General features: G+C 37.0%; 1 protein-coding gene across 2 annotated transcripts in view; it reads right to left on the reverse strand.

Moving 5' to 3' along the window:
- The window catches only part of LOC113112522 (collagen alpha-1(XIX) chain-like), a 174,610-nt gene that overhangs the window by 104,712 nt on the left and 42,772 nt on the right, over positions 1-27,126 (reverse strand). For both annotated transcript variants that reach the window (XM_026278187.1, XM_026278188.1), the window contains 5 exons: positions 26,552-26,605; positions 23,866-23,901; positions 22,582-22,611; positions 21,660-21,686; positions 21,276-21,329 (listed from right to left, as the gene is read on the reverse strand). In XM_026278187.1, coding sequence (XP_026133972.1) covers positions 21,276-21,329; positions 21,660-21,686; positions 22,582-22,611; positions 23,866-23,901; positions 26,552-26,605 — 201 coding nt within the window. The remainder of the gene's footprint in view (positions 1-21,275; positions 21,330-21,659; positions 21,687-22,581; positions 22,612-23,865; positions 23,902-26,551; positions 26,606-27,126) is intronic.

The raw sequence follows: 27,126 nt of genomic DNA on the forward strand, positions 1-27,126 counted from the left end.
TTCAAATTACTAGAGATTTTCTCAAAGCTCCGGATGTATTGTATTCCAGGTCTTAAACGAGTGGATGGGCAGGGTAGATTAGAGCAGAGCACACACACCATCTGGGGAAGGTCTCATGCCAGTCAGTGGCATACTGCTTAAAGCACAAAGGCACAAATGTACACTGGCATTGAACCAGTGAAGTATGTGGTATAAAAAAACTAGCAAAACTAGCAGGTCTAAATCCAATCCAACATTTATTCTACAGTATATTACTTTCACTAATAAAATGACATTAATGAATGAATAAATGATTATACTGGCTACTTTACATCTTTATAAACATGTCACCATATAGAAGTGTAAACTTCTATATTCACTGACCTCACAGAAAGTTTAAGGAAAGAACTACACGAATAACACCGTCTACACCAATCCTGCCCTCGGCGAGAGGGTCTTCCTCCTGATTGACCTTCACCAGTCCAACGCCACACACCCAGACTCCACACGTGTCTGTAGACATCTGAAAGCATGGGGTTCAAAAGTCTTCAAACACCATGTTAGCATGGAAACCATAATGAGGTCACATCATTTTACCCCTTGTCCTTAACCGGACAGCAACTGGGCTGACCCCACAGAACAAAGCCTGGTGCCACTGAAGCACCCGGTCCAGGATTCCTGCCTCGGGCAACTTGAACAAACCAGGTCTGGCAGTGGAGTCACACAGCAGACTAGTGTGACAACTGCTCTTGTAGTTTGTAATCAAAGAAGGTCCAAATGCTCAATGAAAGAAGACCAAATGCAAATCAGGCAATTTGCTGTCATCTAGCCAATTAACTTCACTGTATACAAACATCAGTCAGCAAATGTGCATGACAGGAGAAGCGTAAAAATTGCTGCTCTTTAAAATTGTTGTTCTCTTTAGCAATGCCTCATTTCATTCTGGGTTGGTGTTTAAAGAGAGAGCTAACCAATGGGTCATGCCAGACCCATTTCACTTCTTTTCCTCCGAGGACCTCGAAGAGTTTTTTTAGAAGCTACATCCAAATGTACCTTTTCCAGTATAATGAAAATGGTGGATCAGAGCTCTAAAAAAGTATGGATGCACCGACATCAACATTGTGGGCAACGATAATAAGCCAAAAATTACTGGTCATGGCCAATATTAAAAGTCTGCAAGACTGTTACTAATTAAATAAACTAAGAAAGACAGATTGTATTGGTTAGTTATGCAAAATATTACATTTAAGCAATTTTTATTAGTATTATTATTTTTTTAATTAGCAATGTCATTAAAAGTTGGAAATGAGTGTGCAGAATTAAATACACTGTATCATAAACAAGCGGTTCTCAAATAGGGGGCTGCAGAAAACAAGGTAACCACATGATGACTCAAAAGCATTTAAATTAATAAATTATCATTGATATATATATATATATAAAAGCAATGACAACTGTTTTTATTAAAGAACTTGCAGTTCAGTCTTTGAATAGAAAAAAGACTGAGAACTAATTGAGAGCTATTATTAGCCAATAACCAATAAAGTGCCAATATTTTGTCAACTGCTACAAAAAAGCACTATGAAAGTAGTTCATATGGCTAAATTCACTTCTTCCGAAATCAGAAGAGAGCTTGGAAAGAACATTACATTTATATTTAATAATTTAGCAGATGCTTTTATCCAAAGCGACTTACAAATGAGAACAATAGAAGCAGTCAGGTCAACAAGAGAACAACAACAACAGTATACAAGTGCCATGACAAGCGCCATGACATTAGACCAGAAATCCCTGAAAATAATGCCCTTCATTGTGTGTACGGATTTAAATATAGTGCTTTTACAAACTACATGCTAGGTCGGATATTTTGGCAGCATTACAACTATTATTAATGAATGTAAACCACACATAATGGCCGAAAGCTACAGTTTAGGGAACACTACTTATGATTTGAATTCCTGTTTGCGCCTCACACAAAGACTCGAAATACAGCATATGAGTGAAGAATTAGTTTGATGTTTCACTCATGGTGTTTTTTGTCATTTTGGAGGAGCACACTCTTCAAAATATATCTTTGTGATTCACAGAAGAAAAAAAAAAAGCCCTACAGATCTGTTGGTGAATTAATAGAATTTTTAGGAGAACTAGTCCAAGACTCCAGACTCCATCATGGCCATTGAGAAAGTCTCCTTCTCATTCAAGCTAAATGCTCTGACCTACATTACCCATCTACAGTATCACAGAGAGAGTTCATTTCACCACGCCATCCTTCACACATACACACACATCCTGATTGCATACTGTATCTAGTCCATAACCAGCAGAATCAAACCTCAAGGTCTCAGGTTGCCCGAGTGGCCCCTTTAATTAACTGGCCGCTTAATGTGTTTATCCCATGCAAGCGTGGCTCCTGCTACACCGAGGCACCCTGGGAACAGGCTGAGACAGTCAGATAAATCATCACTCGGCACATCTGTCCCCAGTCGCGCCCATCCATCCTCCCTCTCTCTCCACTTTTCCCTCTTTTTCCCTCCATTTCTCCTCATCGGAGACTCCATTCTTTTCCTTTGGGTGAGGACGTTTGTCTCTGTCTAACTCTTCCACAGGCTGCTGCCATAGGTTAATATTACATACTCAGATCTATTGCTCAGATAATAGCGCCGTACGACAAGGTCACTGCATTGGGTTCCGCAATGTTAGACCACAAATAGTTAACTGAAGCCAGCCTACCTGTGAAGGGCATAAATCTAGGGAGTAAACTCCCGCTGTGAGAGCATCAACTCTTGAAATCTCCATAAGGCCAGATTGAATTTGTTCCAGTGTTTTATTTCCCTGAAATGAAAATTATGCTAAAACAAAGAAGAGCTATGGAAGTAACTGCATATAAATATAAGCCACCTACGTATTTCAAGGGCAAAATTAAGGCCATGGTATACAGTAATGGTGTAGGAGTTTTTGGATAAAATACTATGGTGCAACCATGTTTTTTGTACATGTATCATAGCAATATCTTTTTCTATTTTTTTCTTTTTTTAGGACAATGCAAATATCACAGGAAAATAAGAGATGGTAGATAAACAGATGTTTTACTTAGTTTCGCCAACAAAAAAAAACACCTATGTGTACTATAAGACATTACCAGGTTTCTTAGGCAATGCTATAGTGTGTAATGTACTAGGAGTAATGTATAATTTATAAGTAACTTGCAGTGCCAAAATTACTATACTATATATGAATATGTTAATAATTCAGTACCATAATGTAATAATCAGAAAGTAGAATTTTTCTCCACTTGCTAGCATCCACACGTATAAATACACAATCACAATCAAATATAGAAACTTGAAAAAAAGGAGAGTTTGAGATGCTAATTTGAAGGACAGAGACATAAACACCAGAAACAGATGTGTGTGCTTCTTACACAGTAAAAAATAGATGCCCGGAAAACTAAACGTGCTTGGGGTATTCCTACATGGATATAAATAGAGAAGGACTCAGACAATGTCATATCCACTAAATAAAGTTTTGAAACAAAGATAAAGGTGGCAAACACACATGCCATTTCATGCTTTTTTTTTTCTTGCATTAGTTCCATTACAAGATACTTCACTGATACAACCGCTGAGATGATTTTATCCAATGCAGCAAAAATAAAATAAAAATACATTTAAAAAAATAAAATAGTTCTTAGCGTTTCGAGACCAATTTTCACTATTAAATTGGTGCTTATTAGCAGGCCTATTATTAACATTTTGGCTGTTTATTAGAACTCATAAAGCACATATTATGCATGACCATATTCTACATCCCTAATCCCCAATACCTAAATTTAACAACTACCTTACTAACTATTAATAAGTAGCACATTAGGAGTTTATTGAGGCGAAAGTCATGGTTAATGGTTTGTTAATAGTGAGAATTAGACCTTAAAATAAAGTGTGACCAATTTTTCTTTGTGTTTAAAAGTTATATAGATACATAAATATAATACAAAGTGACATAATAATACTAACAAACTGGATTAAACATCATAAACACTTCAAAATGAGAAACATGCACTGAACTGATATGCACTTAAAACAGTATACTAAAAAGGTTAAAATAAGACTCCACAACATTATAAATAAGTATGTTATTTTCAGTCTTTCAACTGTCAAATACTGTATGCAAAAGAAAGTTACGTGACATAACTATTAGCAAAGTACTATTTACATGGAGCAAACTCCACTCACGGAAATTGTGATGATAATTGCAATACAAAGACGTCCATCACGTTAACATCAAGGCAAAAAAGTCTCAGACAAAGAAAGTAGTCAGAGAACAATTTTGCAACTCAAATAAATTACATTTTTTATATGGAAGACTACATTTCACTACATCAGCGCTGCATATACTGTACTGTTGATAGAGTTTAACTTTTTACTAAACCCAGAATATTCCTTCAATATTACACTTTAAAATTCATACCACTCATACCAAGGTAAAATTAACCGGCATTTACATAGACTCTTCTGGCCATCCTCCACTGCAAGCCCAAACAGAGAGAGGTGAACACACATCAGGAGTCTGCTGGCCAATAACCTCACCCTACAGGTGCCCATCGAGAGGTCACCGGCATGTGTGCAGCCTAATCTAACACAGCTAGCCAATGAAAAACACTGCCAACTGGTCCACATCCCGCTGGTACATCTCATTCTCCTGCTGTCTGTCTTTGACAGGACACACCAGCAATGCACACACGGAATGATTCACAGGGCATCCATTATTAGCAACATCAGTGCTAAGACAAATACCGTTCCTTTATTTACTGTCAAAGCCTGGGTAAAAAAACACAAAAACAAGGATTGCTAGTAGTATATAGAATTTAACCTGAGGTTTTCTGTAAAACGAGATCTGGCTCCTGACCACATAGCCCAGTTGGGAGACACTGAGTGTTAAGAGATCGTCATGACATGAGGTTTCAGAAAAGCTCATCACTGTTCTGCCTGCGTAGTCGCAGAATCTGCAAAGGCGTGAGGAGACTTACAGAGAAGGGGGACGGTGACCTTGTGTCACCTTGACCGCACGCAGAGAGTTCAGAGGTTATGGAGAAAGGAAAGGAAAAACATGCATAACGCTTGTTATTCTGCGACGCAAGGCTGTAGCCATCATTTGATGAAGGGAAATAAAGTTTGATTTAAAGAACCGTGTTTACAGAAACATGTATAAATGTCCACTTACACTTAGATGTAGTTGATGAAAATATTGGAAAAAATCCAACACCGAATGCATTATCCAATAAGTGAAGCTTGTTTATATGCTAGTGTACTAATAAAAGTTGACATTTCTAATTTAGCAAAACGAAAAAAAAAAAAAAATACTGATGATGACTCTTATATTGAGGGCTGTGTCCTATAAAATGCACTGCCCAAAATTGCAAATATCACCATGCGAATTTCTGCAAGTAGAAAATCATAGTTCATTAGTGTCTTTGGTTGTACAGCAATGTTCATATTTTATTGCATTAAAGTGGCTGGAATTTTTTCATTTTTAAAGTTGCTGTCATCTATTCCTTAAGCTGTCAAATTTGTGTTTGATGAGCTGTGATGTTTCTGTTTTAATAGGAAATATGCTAACACAGGAAAATAAAATGGTTCTTATTTCAAAATGATTGAACTAATTAGTTGTTCAGCTAATTATTTACTTTTTTTTTACGGTCTTTAAGAAAGTGAAAGAAAGTGACATGACATTCAACCAAGTATGGTGACCCATACTCAGAATTCATGCTCTGCATTTAACCCATCCAAAGTGCACACACACAGCAGTGAACACACACCCGGAGCAGTGGGCAGCCATTTATGCTGCGGCGCCCAGGGAGCAGTTGGGGGTTCAGTGCCTTGCTCAAGGGCACCTGAGTTACAGTATTTCTGGCCCAAGACTCAAACCCACAACCCTAGGGTTAGGAGTCAAACTCTCTAACCACTAGGCCACGACTTCCCACTATGAAGGCATATTTTGTTATTTTATAATGCAAAAAAATGGATTGATAAAGTAACAACTTAAGCAATATTTCAGATTATGCAATATTAACTTTTTAATATTACAAAAAAAAAAACATATACAATTTTTCCCTTACTTAACAATTAAGTTATTACAAAATTTTTAGGCATTTCCTGAAGATGTCCAGCAACTTATTTACTTTTACTTGCATATTTTTTTTTTCAGCTTCAATTATTTTATTTTATAAACTTACCTTCATTCGCAATAAATGCTTTTGTATTTTTTCAATGCAGCCGGATGAAGTAGAACATTTTATTATAAAGATGTGATTATCTAATTGGACAAAAAAAAGTCATCAATAAGGACTTTAAATGAAAAAGGAATTTATGCAAAAGCTTAGCATACACTAATCTTATACTGCATAGTAGGTACTACATTTGGTTTGAAACTTGCTTTGTGTCCATGAAAAAAAAAGTATGTTCTATAAATTATGAAGGAGAGTAGTATGAATGAAATTCAGACGCAATACATCTGCCAGTTGCATCACTTCACTGTCATTCACAAATCCTCTCCTGTAGCCTTATGGGATTGTAAAGCGACCATCAGATACACACTTAATGTTTTACCAATATTATGAATTCAGACATACTACTTGGCTCACCTACTAGTAATTTTGTAAAACTCCCTCAAAAATAACAGACACAAAGTAGAATCCACAAAACTCCATATTTTAGGGTTAGGGTTTAAAGGGTTTAAAGGAACAAGGTGTGTGTTTGTAGAAACACTTCAGGACAATATGCAGTTATTTATTTGATGCTAACAGTGGGAGTCATTTGGAAAAGTGGAAACTTGAAAATAAAAACGACAATTTAACTTAAACTTAGCCTTGTGTGGAAACTTTAACTGCAGTCGCAAGCAGAAGCTGTCACTAGACAAACGGTCCCCTGGAAATCGTTTGTGTCAGTGTACATATACACAATTACCATTCATTCCCTCTCTTACACAAACAGCAGGGTGTCCACTTTAAATTAACCTACAGTTTCCTTACCGTATGCAAATGTATTTTTTAGTACCACTCGAGACAGCTTTGTATGTTAAATAAGAGAAAATTGTTTTTCCACCGAGCTTCACAATCTACTGTCTGCTTATATTGTAATCACTTGCTGAGAATAGAATGCAATTACTTTCTATTGTTTAGAAAACACATGCAATATGTTATACGATGACAATACAAAATCTGTGATGCTTTACGGAAATGTCCGGATGATTGCAATCCATTTTCACAGCACACTAAACTGTCAAATTTGCAGGTCAAATGACTTATGCGAAACCGAGACTATCTGACTGTGGCCATCCGCTCTGCACGTTGCAGCACGAGGTTCCCATCAATTATTTAAAGGGCACAAATTGATATCACTGCTGCTGGATCCTCTGGTTACGAGGTTATATTCTCTTACTGCGGTCATCCACCTCCAACAGCTGGGGAAAACTTCCATGACATGACACAGAGTGACCTAGTAACACGCTCACTCGTTTATACACTAGTACTCACTCCGATTTCATTCCCTCATGTTTTATAGCATGTATCACATGGCTAACTGTTTCTAGGCACCTGCTGATGTCGGCTGAGGTCCATGGAGACCCAGACACATGCCATATGTCGGAGCTTATAGTATGATTTTTGGTGTGACATAAATTACTGCCCTTAACGTAATGAAGCATAAGATCCAAATGTTTTAGGAGTAAATACAAAAAATTAATTCATTAATTCAAACCATAGTTAATTTGGCAAGAAAAGGGTAACTAATTATATAAGTAAATAATGTAATGGCAAGATTTTGGGTGTCATTAGAAGGTAACAAAATATTGTCATTAATATAACCAGAGGTGGGTAGAGTACCCAAAAACTTTACTCAAGTAAAAGTAAAAGTAATTCTAGAAATATTTACTCAAGTAAAAGTAAAAGTGCTAGTCTTGAATAGTTACTTGAGTAAGAGTAAAAGAGTATCGGATAAAAAATCTACTCAAGTAGTTAGTTACTAGTTACTTTGGGTCATATATACTGAGCCTATTTTTATTTAGATATATAGATAAAATGTATGTGTGTGTGTGTGTATAAATGTATATATTTCATCATCCTTTACTCCAATTTATGTAATTTATTATAAAACCCTGTCTGTTTACTTAAGTAACAAATATAGGTGTCATGCCATAACATATTTTTAATACGACTGACTTTATATTTAATGTGAATTTAACATTGAAAGTTAATGTGATATAAATATTGTTACTAATATTTCATTGTTCTGAAAGAGAGCAAATAACATCCACATGATTAAAGATCATTTTCACTGAATGTCTAGATTTCAATCACTCTCAGAAACTCCCATTAAAATCACTGAAACTGTTAACACTATGAAATCAATATCTTAATTATAGATTCGTACACACATCTGCACTTTGTTGTTTCTGACGAGAGAATTCGCCAGAAAGAGGTCTCCATTCAGTGAGCGAGTGAAGGAAGCACCGGCATTTTAGCGATGACTCATCTGAACACCTCTGATTGGCCATTGCATTCAAAAGCTCAACAGAATCTTGTGTGATTGGTTATAATGCGCAGCGCTGTAAAAACGCGTCTGTCTCTGGCTCAGCGCCAGCAAGCGATCACAGATCTGAATTTAACAGCTGATGATATGACTTGCTGAACGTACTCGCACCGGTGTGATTGTATTAAAATTAATAAAATCTTAATCGGCTATTTTTTTGTCTTTTGGAAGCTGCATTCAACTTGACTCCCCTCTGTTATAAGCCACACACGTACAACAAACTAATGTCACAGTGGTATCGTGTACTGTAATCGAATGTAGCCCAAGTTATTACCTGTTAAACAGTAGACAGCACACGTGGTGTTCATCTAATAAGGATCTCCATCGCAAGCAAATAATAGCCTTTGTAGATTTGCTTTCAATTCAGTGCAGTTCCATAGCCCCGTTTTCAGCGCTGCTGATATTCTTAAACGTTACAACTCTGAGTGAACCGCTTCAGACGCTCAGCTCGTGAAGCAGGGAACTGAACAACTCATTCAAACTGATTCATGAACCAATTCACTCGTTTGCCAATTGGTTTGATCAAGCCTTTGAACAGAATTGACTCAAAAGAATGAATCATTCGCGAATGGGCATCGCGCATTGCCCAGAGAAAAGTAGACGGCGTGTTTGGAATAAACTGAAGCATTTATAACATTTATTGCTTTAAGATAAAGTAACGAGAGGGGCGTCGGCCACAGTAACGAAGTAAAAGTACAGATTTTTCCCCAAAAATTTACTCAAGTAAGAGTATAAAGTACCCATCTTTAAATATACTCCGAAAAGTATTAGTTACCCCGAAAAATTACTCAAGTAAATGTAACGAAGTAAATGTAACTCGTTACTACCCACCTCTGAATATAACTAAGCGTAAAATCCCATGGTTTTGGTTTTAGATAAATACTTACATTTGATTAAAATCCTTCCGTAACATGAATATCTGGAATGTCATCACATTTAATTAAACTTGAATTGAGCTAGCAAATCGAATGCAGAATTACAATTTGGCTTTAATTACATAAAAAAGGAACCGGAATTCTATATTAATTTTACTATTATTATTTATTTATTTATTTTACATGGAAAGGCTTAAGGACTGTCGAGATGAACTTTAAATATTGGCTTGACAAATAACCAATAAATAAATAGTAAGCTAAAATGCTGAGGTTTGAAGGGTTTACATGTATATTAATCCCGTTAATTAGTAAATAAATGGATGGCCGGACAGGTGGATATGTTCTTTACACTTCTGCCTGAGTGAACAAGATATCAGTATCCGGGGATTAATTAAGTGTTCGGTGAAGCATCTGAGTAATGAAGTATACTGCAAACTAATATCTGATCCACATCTCTAGAGAGAACAAGCTAAACAGATCAGTGGTTTGAAACTAAACCTGTCCAGTCGTTACCAGGAGAAAGAAAAAGAATGACCTGGATGTAGAATTTCAAGCAGTAAAGGTAGTTTTACAGTGTCTATACAGGGGTTGAATATGTGGTATACGGTAACTTCACATAGTGCTTTGCTCTTGTGGCTGAGCATGTCGGGACATTTTACAGACGACTGGAGATGGATGCCGAAATGGATCTGCCATTGAACAGTACGGATGAGGTATTACAGCACTGGCAACATGGCAAGCTACTGTAACGGCTCGTTTTTTACTGCTGCAGTCTTCAATCTTCATTAACATTCTGACTCGACTACAATTAGCCCAAGAGTCACTAATTACATACATCACCACAATTAGCGGATTCATTATAATCCTTTTTCTCTGAGTTACACTTTTGCTAAGATAAAAGGAGCAATTATGATGCCTGCACCCACCGCTCTAGTCTCACAGCGGAAAATACAACATGTCAGTATCTCGGCTTTTTATGTGCACATAGCAGCCGGAGTTGCACAGTTCATCTGCTGTGAAGAGGGGAATAAACCTTAAAACCTTCCAGTAACTCAATCGGAAGAACATGGTGCAACCAAAGTCATGGGTTAGATCCCCACACAAACTGATTATACTTGAACATGTACAAAATCTCTACCGCTATAATATATGTATATATAACTATCCCCATCCATATATACCCATCTATATCTAGCTCTATATAAAGATCTTGATAAATATAGCTACCATCTTTACTTATCATTTTAACCCTATCTATCCATCCACACTTCTATCCATGACTACCTACACATTTATATCTCTCAATATATCTATAATCACATTTATCTATACTGTACCTATCTCTATATATTTACCTCTATCTATCTATCTATCTATCTATCTATCTATCTATCTATCTATCTATCTATCTATCTATCTATCTATCTATCTATCTATCTATCTATCTATCTATCTATCTATCTATCTATCTATCTATCATCCATCTAGGGCTGGATGATTAATCAAAAAGTAACTGAAACTGAAATTCAGAACCTCTAATCGACTTAATTTTCCCATGTCGGTTATTTCAGTTTTTTAATCCTGTGAATACTTCCCCCTTAAAAGCATACTAGCACATGTGTAGCCACAGGACTCTGCTCTCCATTCAGTGGCATAAAAGCAAAACACGGAGATGAACGCCGGTTCAACACATACTGATGGCGCGAGAGCGGTGAGCCTTGCATCTTCACTAAACTTTGTCAGTTGAATTTGTTTTATGGTTTGGACATTCAAGGGATTAGACGGTCGGATGTGTATTATTATTTCGAGCTCCCATGTCCGCACAGTTGCATTGTGGCATGGACACTCATATAAACAGTAGCTGTGAAGATCGTGGGCACAGAGGAACGCAGAAACTAGTTGTCAGCGCAGTCCTCTGATTTATCACTAAAGTAGCTTAGAATCTCAAAACTTTTTATAGCATATTTTTCTACTTTTGAAGTAACTATGCTTTTTACAACCCACAGCTTCACAATAATATAGAGACAGTATGACTAATTCACACACGCAATCACTCGTACTGGTACTGTGCTAATTTATCTTTATTTGATCTTTATTTATAAAAAGTAAAATGTTCAATTAATCGAGGGTTTGATTTTAGGCCATAATCGTCCAGCCCTACATCCATCCATCTCTCTATATCTACATTTCTATCTATTAATGTATATCGTTCTACAGTATATCTGCACCTATCTATACCCATCTACATCTATTTGTACCTATCTATATATCTACAACTACTGTATATAGCTACCCATTAATACTCACATATATCTATACTGGTTACCTATCTACTGTATATTTACACCTACCTATCTATATCTAAATCTATATCTATTTCTATCAATCATTATCCATAGTTATCCATCCATATATCTATATAGGTTCCTTCCTATACATCTATATCTAATCATCTGTATGTAGTTACTCATCTACAGTGCCCTCCATAAGTATTGGAACAGTAAAGACAAAATTGCTTTCTCTGATGTGGAGTCAAGACATTTGCAAATATGATTAAAGTATGAATATGTGACAAAACTACAGAATGTCACATTTTATTATTAGGTATTTCGACACACGTTTAACAAATAAAAAGGACAGCACTTTTAGAGTTCATCCCAGTATTTGATGTGAGCATAAGTATTGGAACAGTTGAATTTAAGGCAGATGTAAAAGATTAAAAGCTAATATTTAGTTGCGGATCCCTTGCATGCAATCAGAACAGTGAGTCTGCAACCCATAGATATCAACCGACTCTCTGACTTATGCTTTGAAATGCTTTTCTCAGCCTTTAATGCATTTTTTTAATGCATTTTTTTTTCTTCAGCCTTTAATGCAGCCAATTCCAACTGTTGCTTGCTTTTGTGAGTTTCTGTCTTTAGAATCCTTTTCATCTGGTGAAATTAATGTTCAAGTTGATTTAAATCTGGAGACTGATTTGGACAATTGAAGACTTTACATTTCTTTGCCCTGATAAAGTCCTTGACTGAACTGGCAGGGTGTTTTGGGTCATTGTCCTGATCCAATATGAAGTGCTTTCTAATGAGTTTGGCGCCATTTTCTTGAATATTGGTAGCCAAGATAATTTTGAACCCTTCCAAATTCATTTTGCTCCTGCAATCATACATTAAATCATCATTAAAATTAAGAGGTCCTGTTCTAAAGACAGCCATGCATGCCCATGCCATGACACAACCTCCACCAAGCTTTACAGATGAGGCTGTACGCTTAGGATCATTTGCAGATCCCTTTTTTCTCCACACTTTTGCTTTCCAGTCACTTAGATAAAGGTTCATCTTTGTCTCATCGGTCCATCAACTCAGTTACAAACCTCTACTGGCTCACATTTGTGAAGAATCTTGCCTTTCTATTTTTGGTGCTGATCAGAGGTTTGCATTTTGCTGTGTAGCTTCTGTAATTCTGTGTCAAATTCTCCTGGACTGTAGATTGACAGCATCACCCAAGCTTTCTGGAGTTTGTTGGTGATTTTACAGACATGTATTTTAGGGTTAATTTTCACAGCTTTTATGATTTGTCAGTCATCAACAACTGTTGTTTTTCTCAGCTGATCAGGTCGTCGTTGGTTGCTTATGTCGCTGGTAGTTTCCAAACTCTTGATTTCTCCATGCCCTTTGTTTTTCCTATAGTTCTAATTGACTTCCCCTTTTCTTTTAACATCCAAATTGCTTGCTTTTCTGTTAGAGTCGGCTTCCTCATCTTCATCCTGGTTTGTGTGTGTCCTAATTAAATGCAAGACTTAGAATGCAGAAGCTATGGGTATAACTGATAAGACACATTTATATATCTGAAAAATGAATGCAACAGGACACAGCTGAACACTTAGAAAGACCCGTGAGGCAACTGTTCCAATACTTATGCTCACATTAGATAGGGAGATGAAACTCGAAAAGTGCTGATCGTCTTAGCTGGTGAAACATCTTTGTGTTGAATCACCCAATAATAAAATGTGATATTCTGTAGTTTTGTCTCATATTCATCTTTTAATCATATTTACAGAATGCTTGACTCCACAGCAAACATAATTTTTTTAATTTTTTTTAATGTTCCAATAGTTATTGAGGGCAATGTATATATCTATATCAACATCTATATCTATTCCAATCCATTTATAAACCGGTAGTTCTATGTGAAAAATGGCATAATTAATAACACCCGGCGAATATTCGACTGTTAGATTGATAGTCGAATCAAGCTCCTCGAATCAAAGCATCGGTTCGTCGACTATTCGGGGTCATCCCTAATATCTACATCTATATCTACGTATACCCATCTATATAAATTCATGAGTTGTAGTATTATTCGTATAAGTATAAGTTCTTGGTTTCAAAACTCTGTGATTCGTAAGTCTTTATTTTAGATCACACTAAGAAAATAAACAAACATGCTAGCAATGAGATATAACTGCAATGCTAGTTGCTCCATAAAAAAAGAATAATTTAATGTAAACATTTTATGATTTAATTTTGTTCATGTTCATAGTCGTACAGGTCTTCAGTGCTGCAAAAATCAGACTTGTCCATTACAGATACAAGTGAGCTCTCCATGTCCTTAGCCGCTCAGTGAAGAGTTTGAAGCTCCTATTTGATAATACTCTACATCCCACCAGCTAAACGGCCGCGAACACCATTATGAGAGTGTGAGGTGAACACACATATTGAACCCACACATGACTGTACGCCAGCCAGGGCAACGTTGAGCGCTGAAGAACTTGGCAGAACATTAAACAATAACATGCTCTGTGTATGTTCTGGCTTCGGGGCAAGTGCACTGTGATACCTAAGTGTGGGCTGTTGCTTTTCTGTCTCCTAATAAAACCATAATAAAACCGTCTATTTACTGTGGGTGTATTACAGAGGTTTGTGCCCTTTCTGTTTACCCAAGTGTGCGCACACACAAACACCCAAACACAAACAAACTCCTACATACACATGCAGCACAAGTAGCCTTTCTCCAACTCAATTCTTATTAATTACGCAAATGTATGTCAGCTGAAGTTGCCAGTTGAATACGTGTAACATAAACTGGCAGTCTCGTTTCCATGGCATGCATGCCTGTGCTTTTCTACGTCCTGTTGTGCAGAAAGCAAGCAGCACAGAGCGTTGCACCCCATTTCAAGCACTGATGAATATTTCAGTGTGCCACCATCGAGAAGGAGAGAGATTTTCTTCTGCTGGTGCTTCTATGCTTCCAGATTGATCTCTTGTAGAATGTCACATGGTCCCAAAGTCCTCCAGTTTTGCTCATCATGTGGTGTCAGTGCAATCCATAATGGATAAAAGCAAGCACTTTGCATTACTATTCATGCCTTTTCTCCAATTCAGCAACACATTATTATTTAAATTAAACAGATCCCGATGCCACACTCCAACACAAACAGACTGTCATTTAAATGCACTCAGACATGCAATCACATGTAAACACATACCAAAGTGGTCTCATTAGCAGGGGCATCACTAAACTTAAATAACTTCAGAGGCTTAGCCCATTAGTGCCTTTCAATGCAAAGCTGCCTGCAAGTAAATAATTCAAACTACAACTACTATTAATTTTTATTAAATACTCATGGTATGAATTATTAACTGAATGATTGATTGATGAATTTGTTGATTGATTGAATGAATGATTAAATTAATGAATGAACACACACACACACACACACACACGCACACACACATATATATATGTATATAAAAATGTAGGGGAGAGAGGGGTGAGCTGAGCCAGTTTATATTTTGGCGTGTTGTGAACGTGGCAGTAATGGGTCCAACTTAAATTTATAAATACATTTCAGGATGTGGTATGGATGACATCTTAAAAGTTTTATTTCAAAGATACAGCATTTTAATAATTTTTTCAGATTTGTCCTTGAACATTCAAAAATTACTTTGAACAACAAAAAACAGTTTTCTGAACTTAAAATGTAAATGTAAAATTATATATATATATATATATATATATATATATATATATATATATATATATATATATTGGGGGTCTGTCAGCAGAGCTCATTTGCATTTAAAGGAAAATGTTACAAAACAGCTTGTTCTGAAAAGAGCTGTTTTTGACAGGGTATAAAGGGAGTTGTTGTACACAACCATTGAGAAATTTTAACCAAACTATGTTAGAGACTCTTCATTAAGAGCCTAAAGAATTATACCAACTTGTGGTAAATGGGCATCGCTTACCCCTTTAACAAGACTGAATGACGCTAATGCGATTTCCAGTATGTGAAAACTTTTTTTCATCCAATGGGCAGATAGACAGATTTCATCAAAGGTGTAAGAGGGTGGTGAAGTACAGAGCTGGGAGCTCAAAAAAAGTTCCCCGTAGGTAGAAATTCATTTTCGATGAAAAAAGCGGGCAGGCAGAACGGAAAGTGGGAACAATGCCATGAAATTGGCACAGAAGGGCCACAAAGACAAAGAGTGCAAGTCTTTGTGCAAAGACGCCCAGCCATATGTGCTCACAATTCTGTGAGAAATGTTACAAACATAACAACAGTTATATATTTAGGGCTATCCCTAAAAAAAAAGAAATGCCCCTGCATATTAGTATTTATAGATATTTACATTTAAAAATACATTAAAAACTAGTGTTCCCAGTGGAAAGCTGTCGTCTGACACAATTTGGTAGTTAATAAGGAACAATAACAGCCAATCAGAACATATATGAAATTTAACATACAGATTTTGGACACATTAAACCGTGTGGTGGGCAGGACTACCCAGCATGACACTATATAAATAGAAATAAGGCAAGTTCTAACCTTTGTGTTTAACTGTTTATTTTAAGTATAAAAACACAATTGTGTAAGGTTTATTCTTAAAATAAAGTTAGGAAAAAAAGAAAATTATATTGTCTGAAAGCAAGTCTTATGCAACTTTGCTTCTCAAGTTAATTAATCCTATTTAAAGGGTGCTTGGATATTTTCTACTAGAAGACTTGAGGAAAATAGCAATTAATTAAATGATTTTTCTGCAGTGTGAGAACACTCTCGCCCTTTCTCTGATCTTCCATCTCATAATTAACATGAGCTTTTATCCCATGGGTGCTCAGATCCATTCCATTGTTATTTTGGTGTCTTTTATTGCTATATGCTTGAGTTATTAAAGATATTGACATTCAGACATTATTAACTAAACTTCATCAGTCAGATGGCAGGAGGGCTGACTCTTTTGACCCCTAAACCAAGAAATCTATGAGAAAGGCTTTCCGGCTTGCTTCCATGAACATTGATTTAGTCCGCACGTCTCAAATTTCCTGAATATATTATAAGAGATATTGTATTTGCTTAACCAGTGAGGAAGGCAGGTAACCATAATGTGATCTCTTCCAATAACTCTGAACTTTTAAAGGCTAATGCCTGTTATACTCTGTATGCATAAACAGCCCATCAGTGAAAAAAGCTACTTACATACATACATACGTACATACATACATATATACTGTATATATACACGGGCACAGCAGATATAGAAAATAATCCCTTTAAAATAATCACATTTTGTTGTTTTGCAGCCTGTAATGAAGACACAGTTTTTGTTTCATCCAGCTGTATTTACTCAGTGCAACTTATAACACCCAAATGAAAGATATAACACCAACATGTCAGAAATCACTGAGATGGAAAAATGATCACTCCCTTATGGCACTATTTTGCTGAACCATCTTGCTTTAATTACAGCCTTTAGTCTGTTGGGAAATGTCTCTACTAACTGAACATCTAGACTTTATTTGCCTACTCATACTGCTCAAGTTCATTTAAATTTGATGGTGAGCATTTGTGGACTGCAGTCTTCAAGCCATTCAACAGATTTTCAATGGGGTTTAAGTCTGGCTCTTACTAGGCCATGCAAGGACATTCACATCTTTCTCCTTCAATCACTGTGTGCTCAGTTTTGCTGTGTGCTTTGGGCCATTGTCATGTTGGAAGGTAAACCTTCTTCCCATTGACTACTTTCTGGCAGAGGGCAGCAGATTTTTCTCAAGAATTTGACGGTATTTTGCCCCATCCATTTCACCCTCTATCCTGATAAGTGCTCCAGTCCCTGCTGCAGAGAAACACCACCATAACAGGATATCACCACCTCCATGCTTTACTGGGGGAATGCTGTTATTTGGATGTCAAATAGATTACGTTTCATTACATTAAATTATTAATTTAACACATTTAATTAAAATACAAATAAAAAATTGTTTCAATTGATTTTCAGTTCATTTTTGCCTATATAAAGGGATTTTTTTCTTATTCCTTATTAAATGCATGCATCACCTTTCAAATAAAGATCTTACATTTTATTAATAACTTAACTTAATATAATATTACACTATAGGGCTGTTACCAAGCAAATTAAATCAGTAACAACAAAAAGTGGTCTTTGCATTACAGAAGTAACAGAAGCAGCTGAAGTGGCATTTAGATGCATTTACAGACAGTTTAATTAGGGATGCACCGAATCCAGATTTTTGGGGTTTGGCCGTATACCGAATCCGAAACCGAATACCGAATCCTACTCGTATCCTTATTCCATTAACACAGTAAAACACATTAATGTAGCAAATAACGTCCACAGCAATGTATTTTTTTTTTTATTTTATTTTAACTGTAAAAAAGAGAAAAAGAATAGGTAAGATCATGCCAGGATGACAAGTGAGAAAAACTTTTTTGTTTAATAAAAAAAAAAAAAAAAAAAAAAAAAAACATTAACAGGTGACAGCCGGTTGCGAGTGTTGGAATGAATGTCCCCAGCAGTACTGAAAAGTCTTTCACTGGGCACAGAGGTAGATTTTTGCCAGCATTGGAAATCGCTGCTGGTTTGTCTTCCACCACTGAAGAGGATCCTCTCTAAGAGGAATCAAAGGCTCACTGAAAAAAACCCTTTTCTCCACGTCAGCACCCTATGTGACTGGCTGGCTCTGATATCGCGTCTTTTGCACGCTCAAGTTCGTTATTTCCCATGTAAGCGTGCGGCATTCGCACTCATAATGGAAGCGACGCTCACGCGGTGCGACGCGCCCATTTTTTCCAGGCGCATCCGCACCGCATCGAGTTAAAAACATTTAAACTTTTCAGAATGTTGCAAGCGCACAGCGGTCATGAGACAAGAACTAACCAATCAGATTCATCCTTTCCCGTAACAACGTTGAAAGATCAGCCAAGATGAAGAAACAGCTGATCATAGTTGTATATGGATTGCCATTTTGAAATAAATTTAGTAGCAGAGCTACTGCAAGCGATTTTTACAGCTGCAAATCCATTTATCCTTTGCTGAAATTTCCGCGTCTTCATGGAGAGAGCAGGTCATGGTTGCTTAGCAAAGGCAGATGCCTCAGGGGCGCAACTGCCCGAGTGCTTTGGAAAGGAGGAGAAAAGCAGCGCGGCTAGCGTTTTCCACGCGTTTTTAGGCGCGATATGTGAACGGCCCCTAAATCGTCCCAGGCGCTCAAGATTCCTGAACAGTTTAGTTTAGAGCGAACTGTCGGGCCTTGTTCCTCCTCATATAAACACCTTCACGCAATCAACGGCCGCATGACGTCGACCAGCTTAGTGCAAGCCTAGGGTTCGGTTCGGTGAAAAAAAAAACCTAAGGTTCGGCCGAAACTGAACCCCGTCAAAAAGCCCAGTATTCGGCCGAATCTGAATCCGAATCCTGGATTCGGTGCATCCCTAAGTTTAATGAAGCTGAAATGTAACATGAATGCATTTACGCTGCACAATTACAACAGCATAAATAATGTTACGAGGTTGGTGTTATAAACATATATACAGGTGCATCTCAATAAATTAGAATGTCATGGAAAAGTTCATTTACTTCACTTATTCAAATTGTGAAACCCGTGTATTTAATAAATTCAATGCACAAAGACTGAAGTAGTTTAAGTCTTTGGTTTATCTTACACACACACACAGCCTGCACAAGCGTCAATACATTATCCATTATAAATGCCGTTTTCACAAAACGTAATAAAAATCATGCTAACTGTGTTTCTTTTCCACAACACTGCACTGCTTGCATGTACATTGTCAATAATGTAAAGTCTTGGTTGACTGGCGAAAAAAATACATGCAAATAAATGCTAATACTTGATGTGACAAAGGGCAAAGGTTTACCCTTGCTTGCAGCAAAAAAAAAAAATCACTGCCGCAAAGATGACAGCCCTGTAAAACTGACTCTGGTGGGGAAAATGAGAGCTGCTAATTGGGTGAATCTCTTGCCAACAGAGCCTTGTCTTCATCTAAAAGACCAGTAATAATGACCTTTGTCCCTCCTTTCCCCAAATAGCCTCCAAGACTGCAGATCACCACAGTCCTGCTCAACAAGTTACCCGGCTGCATGTGACTCGCCAAGTAAAACCCGAAACCGTACCACATCCCTGCTCACTGTGGGAAGCTCTGCAGTCATCAAAGCAAAAGTTATATATAGGGCCAAACAGCAACAAAACAACATACTTGACACTGATTTGAATGGCAGACGGAAAAGAATTCAGTCTTAGCAAGTCTTTGGGCAAACTAACTCATGTGGGTGGTAAACTTTAGCGCGATCCCTTGCGAGCACAGAGAATTTAATGAATTCGTGGGGAGCCAACCACAAGATCATTAGAACACAGTGTATGGATTCTAAACAGCTTTTTTCTATAACAACAACCAATTAAAGAGGAATCATGATGGTAGAAGCTGACATTATGTTCAGAATTTTCCACAAAAGGTCTTGGGCTTGTAGTGGCCTTTTGATCTCACTGAAGGTAGGGCTACAACATTGTGCTCGTTTCGGAGAAAAGTTTAATAAAATGCTTAACTGACTGTAGAAAATGCATATATCATTGTGCCTCTAAAGTACACTTCTTATATATATATATATATATATATATATATATATATATATATAGTAATTATTTTAGTTGCATCCTGAATACAAACACCAATTGTGAACTTGATGAAGGAATTGTACTACCATTCTGAGTGGAAACGCGTCCAACCAGTGTGGACAAAATCCAGATGTCTATGGCACGGTGCATCACTCAATCCATCATTGAACTGAAAATGCCATGATAAAGTCATGAAAAGTGTCATGATAACACTCCAGTGAACATCACTGCAGAGGATAATAAATATTCATTCATTCTGTTGAATGGGCTTAATGCTGTGCTTACAGTCCCTGCGGCGGACCCAAGTATTCTCCTCCATCTAAGTGGCATGCATTTTTTATACTTTTTATCACATTCAAGGGTGTCGAGAAACAACTGTACGGCATTCAGGACCATTAACCACTCGAGGAGCCGAGATAACATTCACGTTAACAGGTGTTAGCGTGCCTCTAGTGAAACGGCTCAACGGCTTAGGTAATTCAAATAAGCAGAACGCGCAACTGCAGTTTGTTGCAGGCAGTCAAATTTCACATAAAGCTTTCATGCCATCGGCAGACCAACAAATTAACCCTTGGCAGAAGGGGTTGAGAAACTAAGGATAAAATCAATAATGAAACCGTATCGTTTTCTCAATATGTTCGAGCATGTCACGATTGAACTGTAAATCACCCTTAAGATTGTTTCCTGTTGGGGTCGGCCACACGCGACTGACCTTACAGTTGAATATTCAGAATCATTCCCATGAGACAAAGCCCACACAGAGCTCCATGATCTTTTTCTCGATCCAGCTGCTGCTGGGTCACTCCCGAAGGCTTCGGCTTGTCTCGCTGATGGGTCGTTCTCACAAATACATATATGCAACATTGATCCAGCCCACACAGGCAGCGACCTGCTTTGGTTTACTCACCCTTTTGCCCTCTTTCCCTGGTGCTCCTGGCTGACCGGGCAGGCCAGCATCTCCCTGGGGATGATGGGTAAAAGATCAGGGTTTCAGTTTTCAGAAGGAATTGCAGCACATACTTTAAAGCAGGCTGGTCCAGATCTAGGTTTCCACATGTCCATGGTCATTAATGCCCCCCAAGACATGATTACATCTAGAAGCAACATTTATGTTAAATATGAGGACATAGCAGCTGGCTCTGCCTGGACAGGTTTACATGCCCGCACTTACTAAAGTGCTGAGAGACAGATGTTCAAACAGCATGTTGCAGCTCATGGGTGAACTTCATTATGGAAGACAACCAAATAAAATGATGAAATAAATTCAAGAAAATGTTGTTGATAAGCTTACCCTTTCTCCTGGAATTCCTGGGGGACCCTGCACACACACACACACACAAACGCAAAAGAAATACAGATTCTCAGAATATTTTAAATCACTTACATTTGTCTCCAAGTAACATTTTCAGGCTAAGCTTTATTTATCTGTATTGTTGTTGAAGTTTGAGATTCATAATTTTTTTGGAATAATAAGTCTTAAGCTTAGAGACTGCATTTGTTAAAAAAAAAAATCCAGTGAAAGCAGTAACATTGTGAAATATTATTAAAATATAAGATTTTCTGTTTTAATATTAAATATTTTAAAACATAATTTATTCCTGTGATGCAAAGCTGAATTTTCAAGCAGTCTTCGATGTAACATGATCCTTTTGGTGCACAAGAAACATTTCTTAATAATGTTCATAACAATTTTTTGTTCAAAAGCATTTTTTTATTAAATATACATCTTTTGTAGCATTATAAATCCCTCCACTTTCACTTTTGATCAACTTATTGCATCCTTGTCGAATCATTTCTTAAAGAATAATTCTGTAAGAAAATGCATAACACAATACTGTCTTTTTAGAAATAGATAGGAGAGACCAATCACAATATTGAACGTAACGGTTACAATGATGCCATCATTTCTGAATACATTTTGACTGCTGAACATTCTAACAATTAAAACAGCTTAGCTGAAATTAGCTACATAAGATTTTGAGGAGTTTTAGTTGTAATAGCTACAGAAATTTCAGAAGGTGCACCATCAGATCTTTATAGCTGTGTTTAATTAAAAACAGGCTTTCGCTATGAATCATCAAAGTTCAAATAAAATCAAGAAAAAGGTGGATTTCAGTAGCGCTGCCTTACAAGCACTTCAATAAAATTACCAAGACAAATCTGTCAAATATGCACTGCTACATGGCAAAATAAATAAAAAATGAAATGTTTACCTGGTCCCCTTTTTGAGCTTGCTGTTCAACCTAGGAGAAAGTGGAGGACAAATTACCATGTGTCTCATCAAAGAAAGACAGCAATTAACTTCAGCTGTTAACACTGTTAGAACAAAGGTCAGGAAAACATATCATTACATCACATGACCCTCCGGAAGGACGAAACACACCGGTCACATATACACAAGACACACACAGACAGCCTTTCAGATGCAGAGTAAAACACTGTGGTGTCATCTTTCAGCTGGCATCCTCAAAAATACTGGCTAAATGTTTTTTTTTTTTTTTTACTTCAAGAATTTCAGCTGCTAAAGCTTGTTAAATGTTTTAGTCTTGAGAGATTTACAACTTGACTACAAGAGGGAGTGGTGATGTGGCAAGTGTGTTGTCGGCTCTCACGTGTGAATCCCTGGTATTCCTGCTTGTCCTCATAAAATGTAAAATTAGCATGAGTAAATAACTGTTACACCCTGATATAGTTCCGCTGGGGGTAGTTTAATGTTCATGATATATAAAGATTACTATATCCTCACACACGAAAAGCAAACATCCCATTCTGGTGTCTTATGAGATGTAGTGGACGTGTCCCTCATATGATGTGTGGAATTACATGCGCTCTACTTGCAGGACACGTCTAACCTCCACAGTCTGTCCACGCTGCTGTTGGTTGCCCCTGAGTGACCATATGTGGGCTCTTCTTTTATTTTAATAGATTTTCTTTAGTTGAAGATAAAGAGAGTGAATGCAGTATTTTTAGTATTACAATTAATATGAAACATCACAAGACGGTTGTTGTTTTTGCAAGAAGTCTCAACAAGACTGCATTTACTCAGACGAAATACAGTAAAAAAAATAAATAAATAAAAAATACAAAAAAAAAAAATTCTTCAGTGTCACATTATTCTGCAAAAGATATTCTAATATGATGATTTGGTAATCAAGAAGTATTTTATATTATCAGTGTTGAAAACTGTTGTGCTGCTTAATATTTTTTGTCGAAGCGGTGATAAAACTGTGAATTCTCTCTCAGCTTTGAAATTCTGTTTACTATCGTATAAAGATTGTACGTATCATTACACACCATTAGAGCACCTTTCTCACATCTGTGCCAGCGATTGGTCATGTAAACCTTTTCCTAAAACCTTAGCAATGACTTTCCATAAACCTAATTTCAGTGCTTATTGCATATTATTAATAATGCAGATCATGCTTCATTAAAGGTTTTGATTAAAAAGAGTCTGTTTCTACTTTGAGCTCTGAAAAAGCATGCAGTGAGATGCGTACCGATAGTGTTCCCAGACCTGGCAGACCTGGTTCCCCCTGCAGCAGAGACAAGAAATTGTCTGTGAGGCATATCTGAGAAAAATAAATAAATCGACCAGGTTGTCCCTATATCTGTGCTTATCTGCTCTTAAATGAACGACTTTCATATATTCAGGGTTATGAAATACAAGCAGAGATATCAGTTTAAGTCAAAAGCCCTTGACAAAAACAGACACAGCCTTCCTCAAATTCAATTTAAGTCCACAGAAACTCCACATCAAAGTTTGCAGGAATATAAAGTTGTGAACACCTAAAGCTGGCCTGTTTGAAGATATACAGAGTCGTTCTAGGTTTGAAGAGCATGACGTGTCTTTCCGACTGTCAGATTCAATCCAAACTAACGGTTTCCTCCCTCCCTCGGTCTGACTGGGAGATGAGATGAAAAGAAGCTGGTTATTCTCTGCTCTAACGCAGAGGAGCTCATTAGAACTTCAAGGCTTGAAAACACTGCATTGACAATTACGTGCAAACAAAGAACCCCAATACTGTAAAAGACAATGGGTAATATGGCAGCTAATTAGAGAATAACATTTGATCTATTGTTTGAAAGGCAGTCCCGCTGTGGTCTGTGTGCACGGGGTGTTGGGGAATCAGATATCAGAGTATGAAGCTCTTTCTACATTCTGTTTCATTGAAGCCACATCTTCCCTGCTGTGAAGGTCTGTCTGGATGAGCTGGAAATTCTGGAAGGCATTTTAAAGGAAAGTTCTAGATTAAAGGCGATTTGTGTTCTACTAACCACATCTGTGACATGCCTTCTGTTACCACAGAAAATAACGTGTTTGTGGAAAACAAACAAAAATAGTGTTTATAGTATGGTGATGCGCTTAAAAGCACTGCAATGGAACTTCCATTGAAAACATCCTCTACAAACTTTCAAAAAAAAACACACACAATATTTACCCATTTAAAATAATTTAGCAAAATAATTTATTTTGAATGTAACAATTGAATTTAATTCAATGTAATGTTTATTTTAACAGACTGGCAAAATGTTTTTTTGTCTTGTTTTATACATTAATATTTTAGGGGGATTTATGAAGACATGTTCTCTAAAAATATTGAAACTATTTGTCATTACAATATATGTCTTACAAAAATATGAGCTTCACATCTCTGTTCTGAAACCCTCTGGAATGCCTTGCTCTATAGACTCCCATGGTATATGCTTTAATAAAAATCATATTGTTCATTCTTTTTACAAACGAATTGAAATTAGTGTCTGCAATAATCGGAAGCATGCCACGTATGCTGCCAATAGACCTTAACCTGTTTGTGATCTGGAAATATTCCTTTAATAATCACATACTAGTCACACTGCATTTTCTATTTTCTTATTTGTTCTCACATAGTGTACATTATGGTTTTCCCGGTCACTACATATGTGACTTCAAGTAATAAAATTGATTCCCACATCCCACAAAATTGAGCAGCATTTCATCTGTCTGATTTACAGAGACATTTACTGCATGCTACACTCAGCACAAGCAATATAAGCTGCATGATCAGAGACTGGATATAGACATGTTTCTTTGTACCAGCAGTGATTTTGCTTCTTTTTAGTAAATTAATATAATATAAAAAGGATGTCTTTACAATCCGCAACTAATAACTGATTCAAACAGTTACTGCAGAGAAAAGGTTTGTGTTCAGTCTTGGCTGAAATATTGAACTACATTATACATAAAATGTATGACATAATGTTGAATTTAATTCTACTTCAAGTTTTAAAAAAAATAAAGTCATCCCCAAATCATAAAGATCCCAAGCTTTTGAAAGTATGACTTTTTTACTCAAAACATCAGCCAAAGCATGTCCATTCATCATCACTGCATTTGTAACATACAAAATGTAATATACATAATTTGCTCCTATAATGTAATTGTTTTTGAAGGTTCCTTATATTGTTTTGGAAGCATTCTGCAATAAGTTTACACGCATGCATGGTCAAAACATGCTTTAAATTTCTCTAAATATGCATCGAATATAATCTCATTTTTCAACTACCCTCAAATGATCTGTTCGAAGCAGTTCGAAGCTTGTCTCTCTAAACTCCTCCTTCTGTGACCCTACTGTGTCAGCTGGCCAGGTCTGTTTTGATTGGCCACCCAAAATGGCATAAAAGGGGCACTTTAATGGGTTATACAGAATAAGAACTGACATAAATATGTTTCTTCTAAAATTCAAATATATAATTTCAATATGTACTTTTTAACGTGTTTTATGCAGCTTCTGAAAAAATAAGTAAATAATGTTCATAATCTATCTCATTTTCTGTTCAACCTTATTATGCAGACATTTCCTAAATTCTAACAAATAACTATTGATATTTTGCCAGGCTGTTCGTTAGCCGCTAATCTGAATATTGGTTGGAGGCATCTCTGGTAGTATGGCCCTGGTACATTGGGAAAATATGAATTCTAGAAAGTTTAGTAGTGACATTTTCAAACTTTTAAATGTTAAAATGAGCAAATGGCAGAGTTTCCTAAGAATGACTCACATATAGACCTCTGTGGCTTGCAATGTACAGGTATATAAAAATGTATGGAAAGCTCACCGCTGAAAAACAGAGACTCTGCCTCTATCTTTCTCTGTGCTGTAGTTTGTAAAGGTTGGTACAAGAAATCAAACTTGCATGGTGACTTACTTTATCACCTTTGAGACCAGGTAGGCCTTGAGGTCCAGGATCACCTTTCAAACCCTGAGGAGACACAAAGAACAGGAACCAGTTTAATAACAGAGTTGGTCTCCTCACAGCATCCTGACAGAATAACTTAGGGTGAAAATCTTTCCAGTCAGCAGACAGTGTATCAGTTTGATGTCCCCCAAGCTAGGAGTTCGAGCTGGAAGCCGCTACAGCCATCTTTTAGTAAAAATTATGTTGGTGAAGCGCAGCGGCTTATCACACTGATGGGAAGAATGAGTGTCTCAAGGTTTTGAGATGGCCTCATTTAAATGACAAATCTGTTTTCTCACTTCTGTGCTCTTTAGAGAATGATTTGCACAAATAGCACACCCTTAATATAAACACAAAACCACACACACTCTTTCTCAAGCCTTCTGGCTGAAGCCGGGATTAGAATTCCCATCACCTGCCTGCCAGGGCTTTGTGAGAGGGAATCTGATTGGAGATAAGGCAAAACCACAGGCGACGTCAAAACTCCTTGTGCTGAAAAGGACAGGTGTGATGGGGGGGGGGGGGGGGTGAGGAAAAACCAGCAG

Source organism: Carassius auratus, chromosome 13 (assembly GCF_003368295.1).
Source record: "Carassius auratus strain Wakin chromosome 13, ASM336829v1, whole genome shotgun sequence".
In the NCBI taxonomy this organism is placed as follows: domain Eukaryota; kingdom Metazoa; phylum Chordata; class Actinopteri; order Cypriniformes; family Cyprinidae; genus Carassius; species Carassius auratus.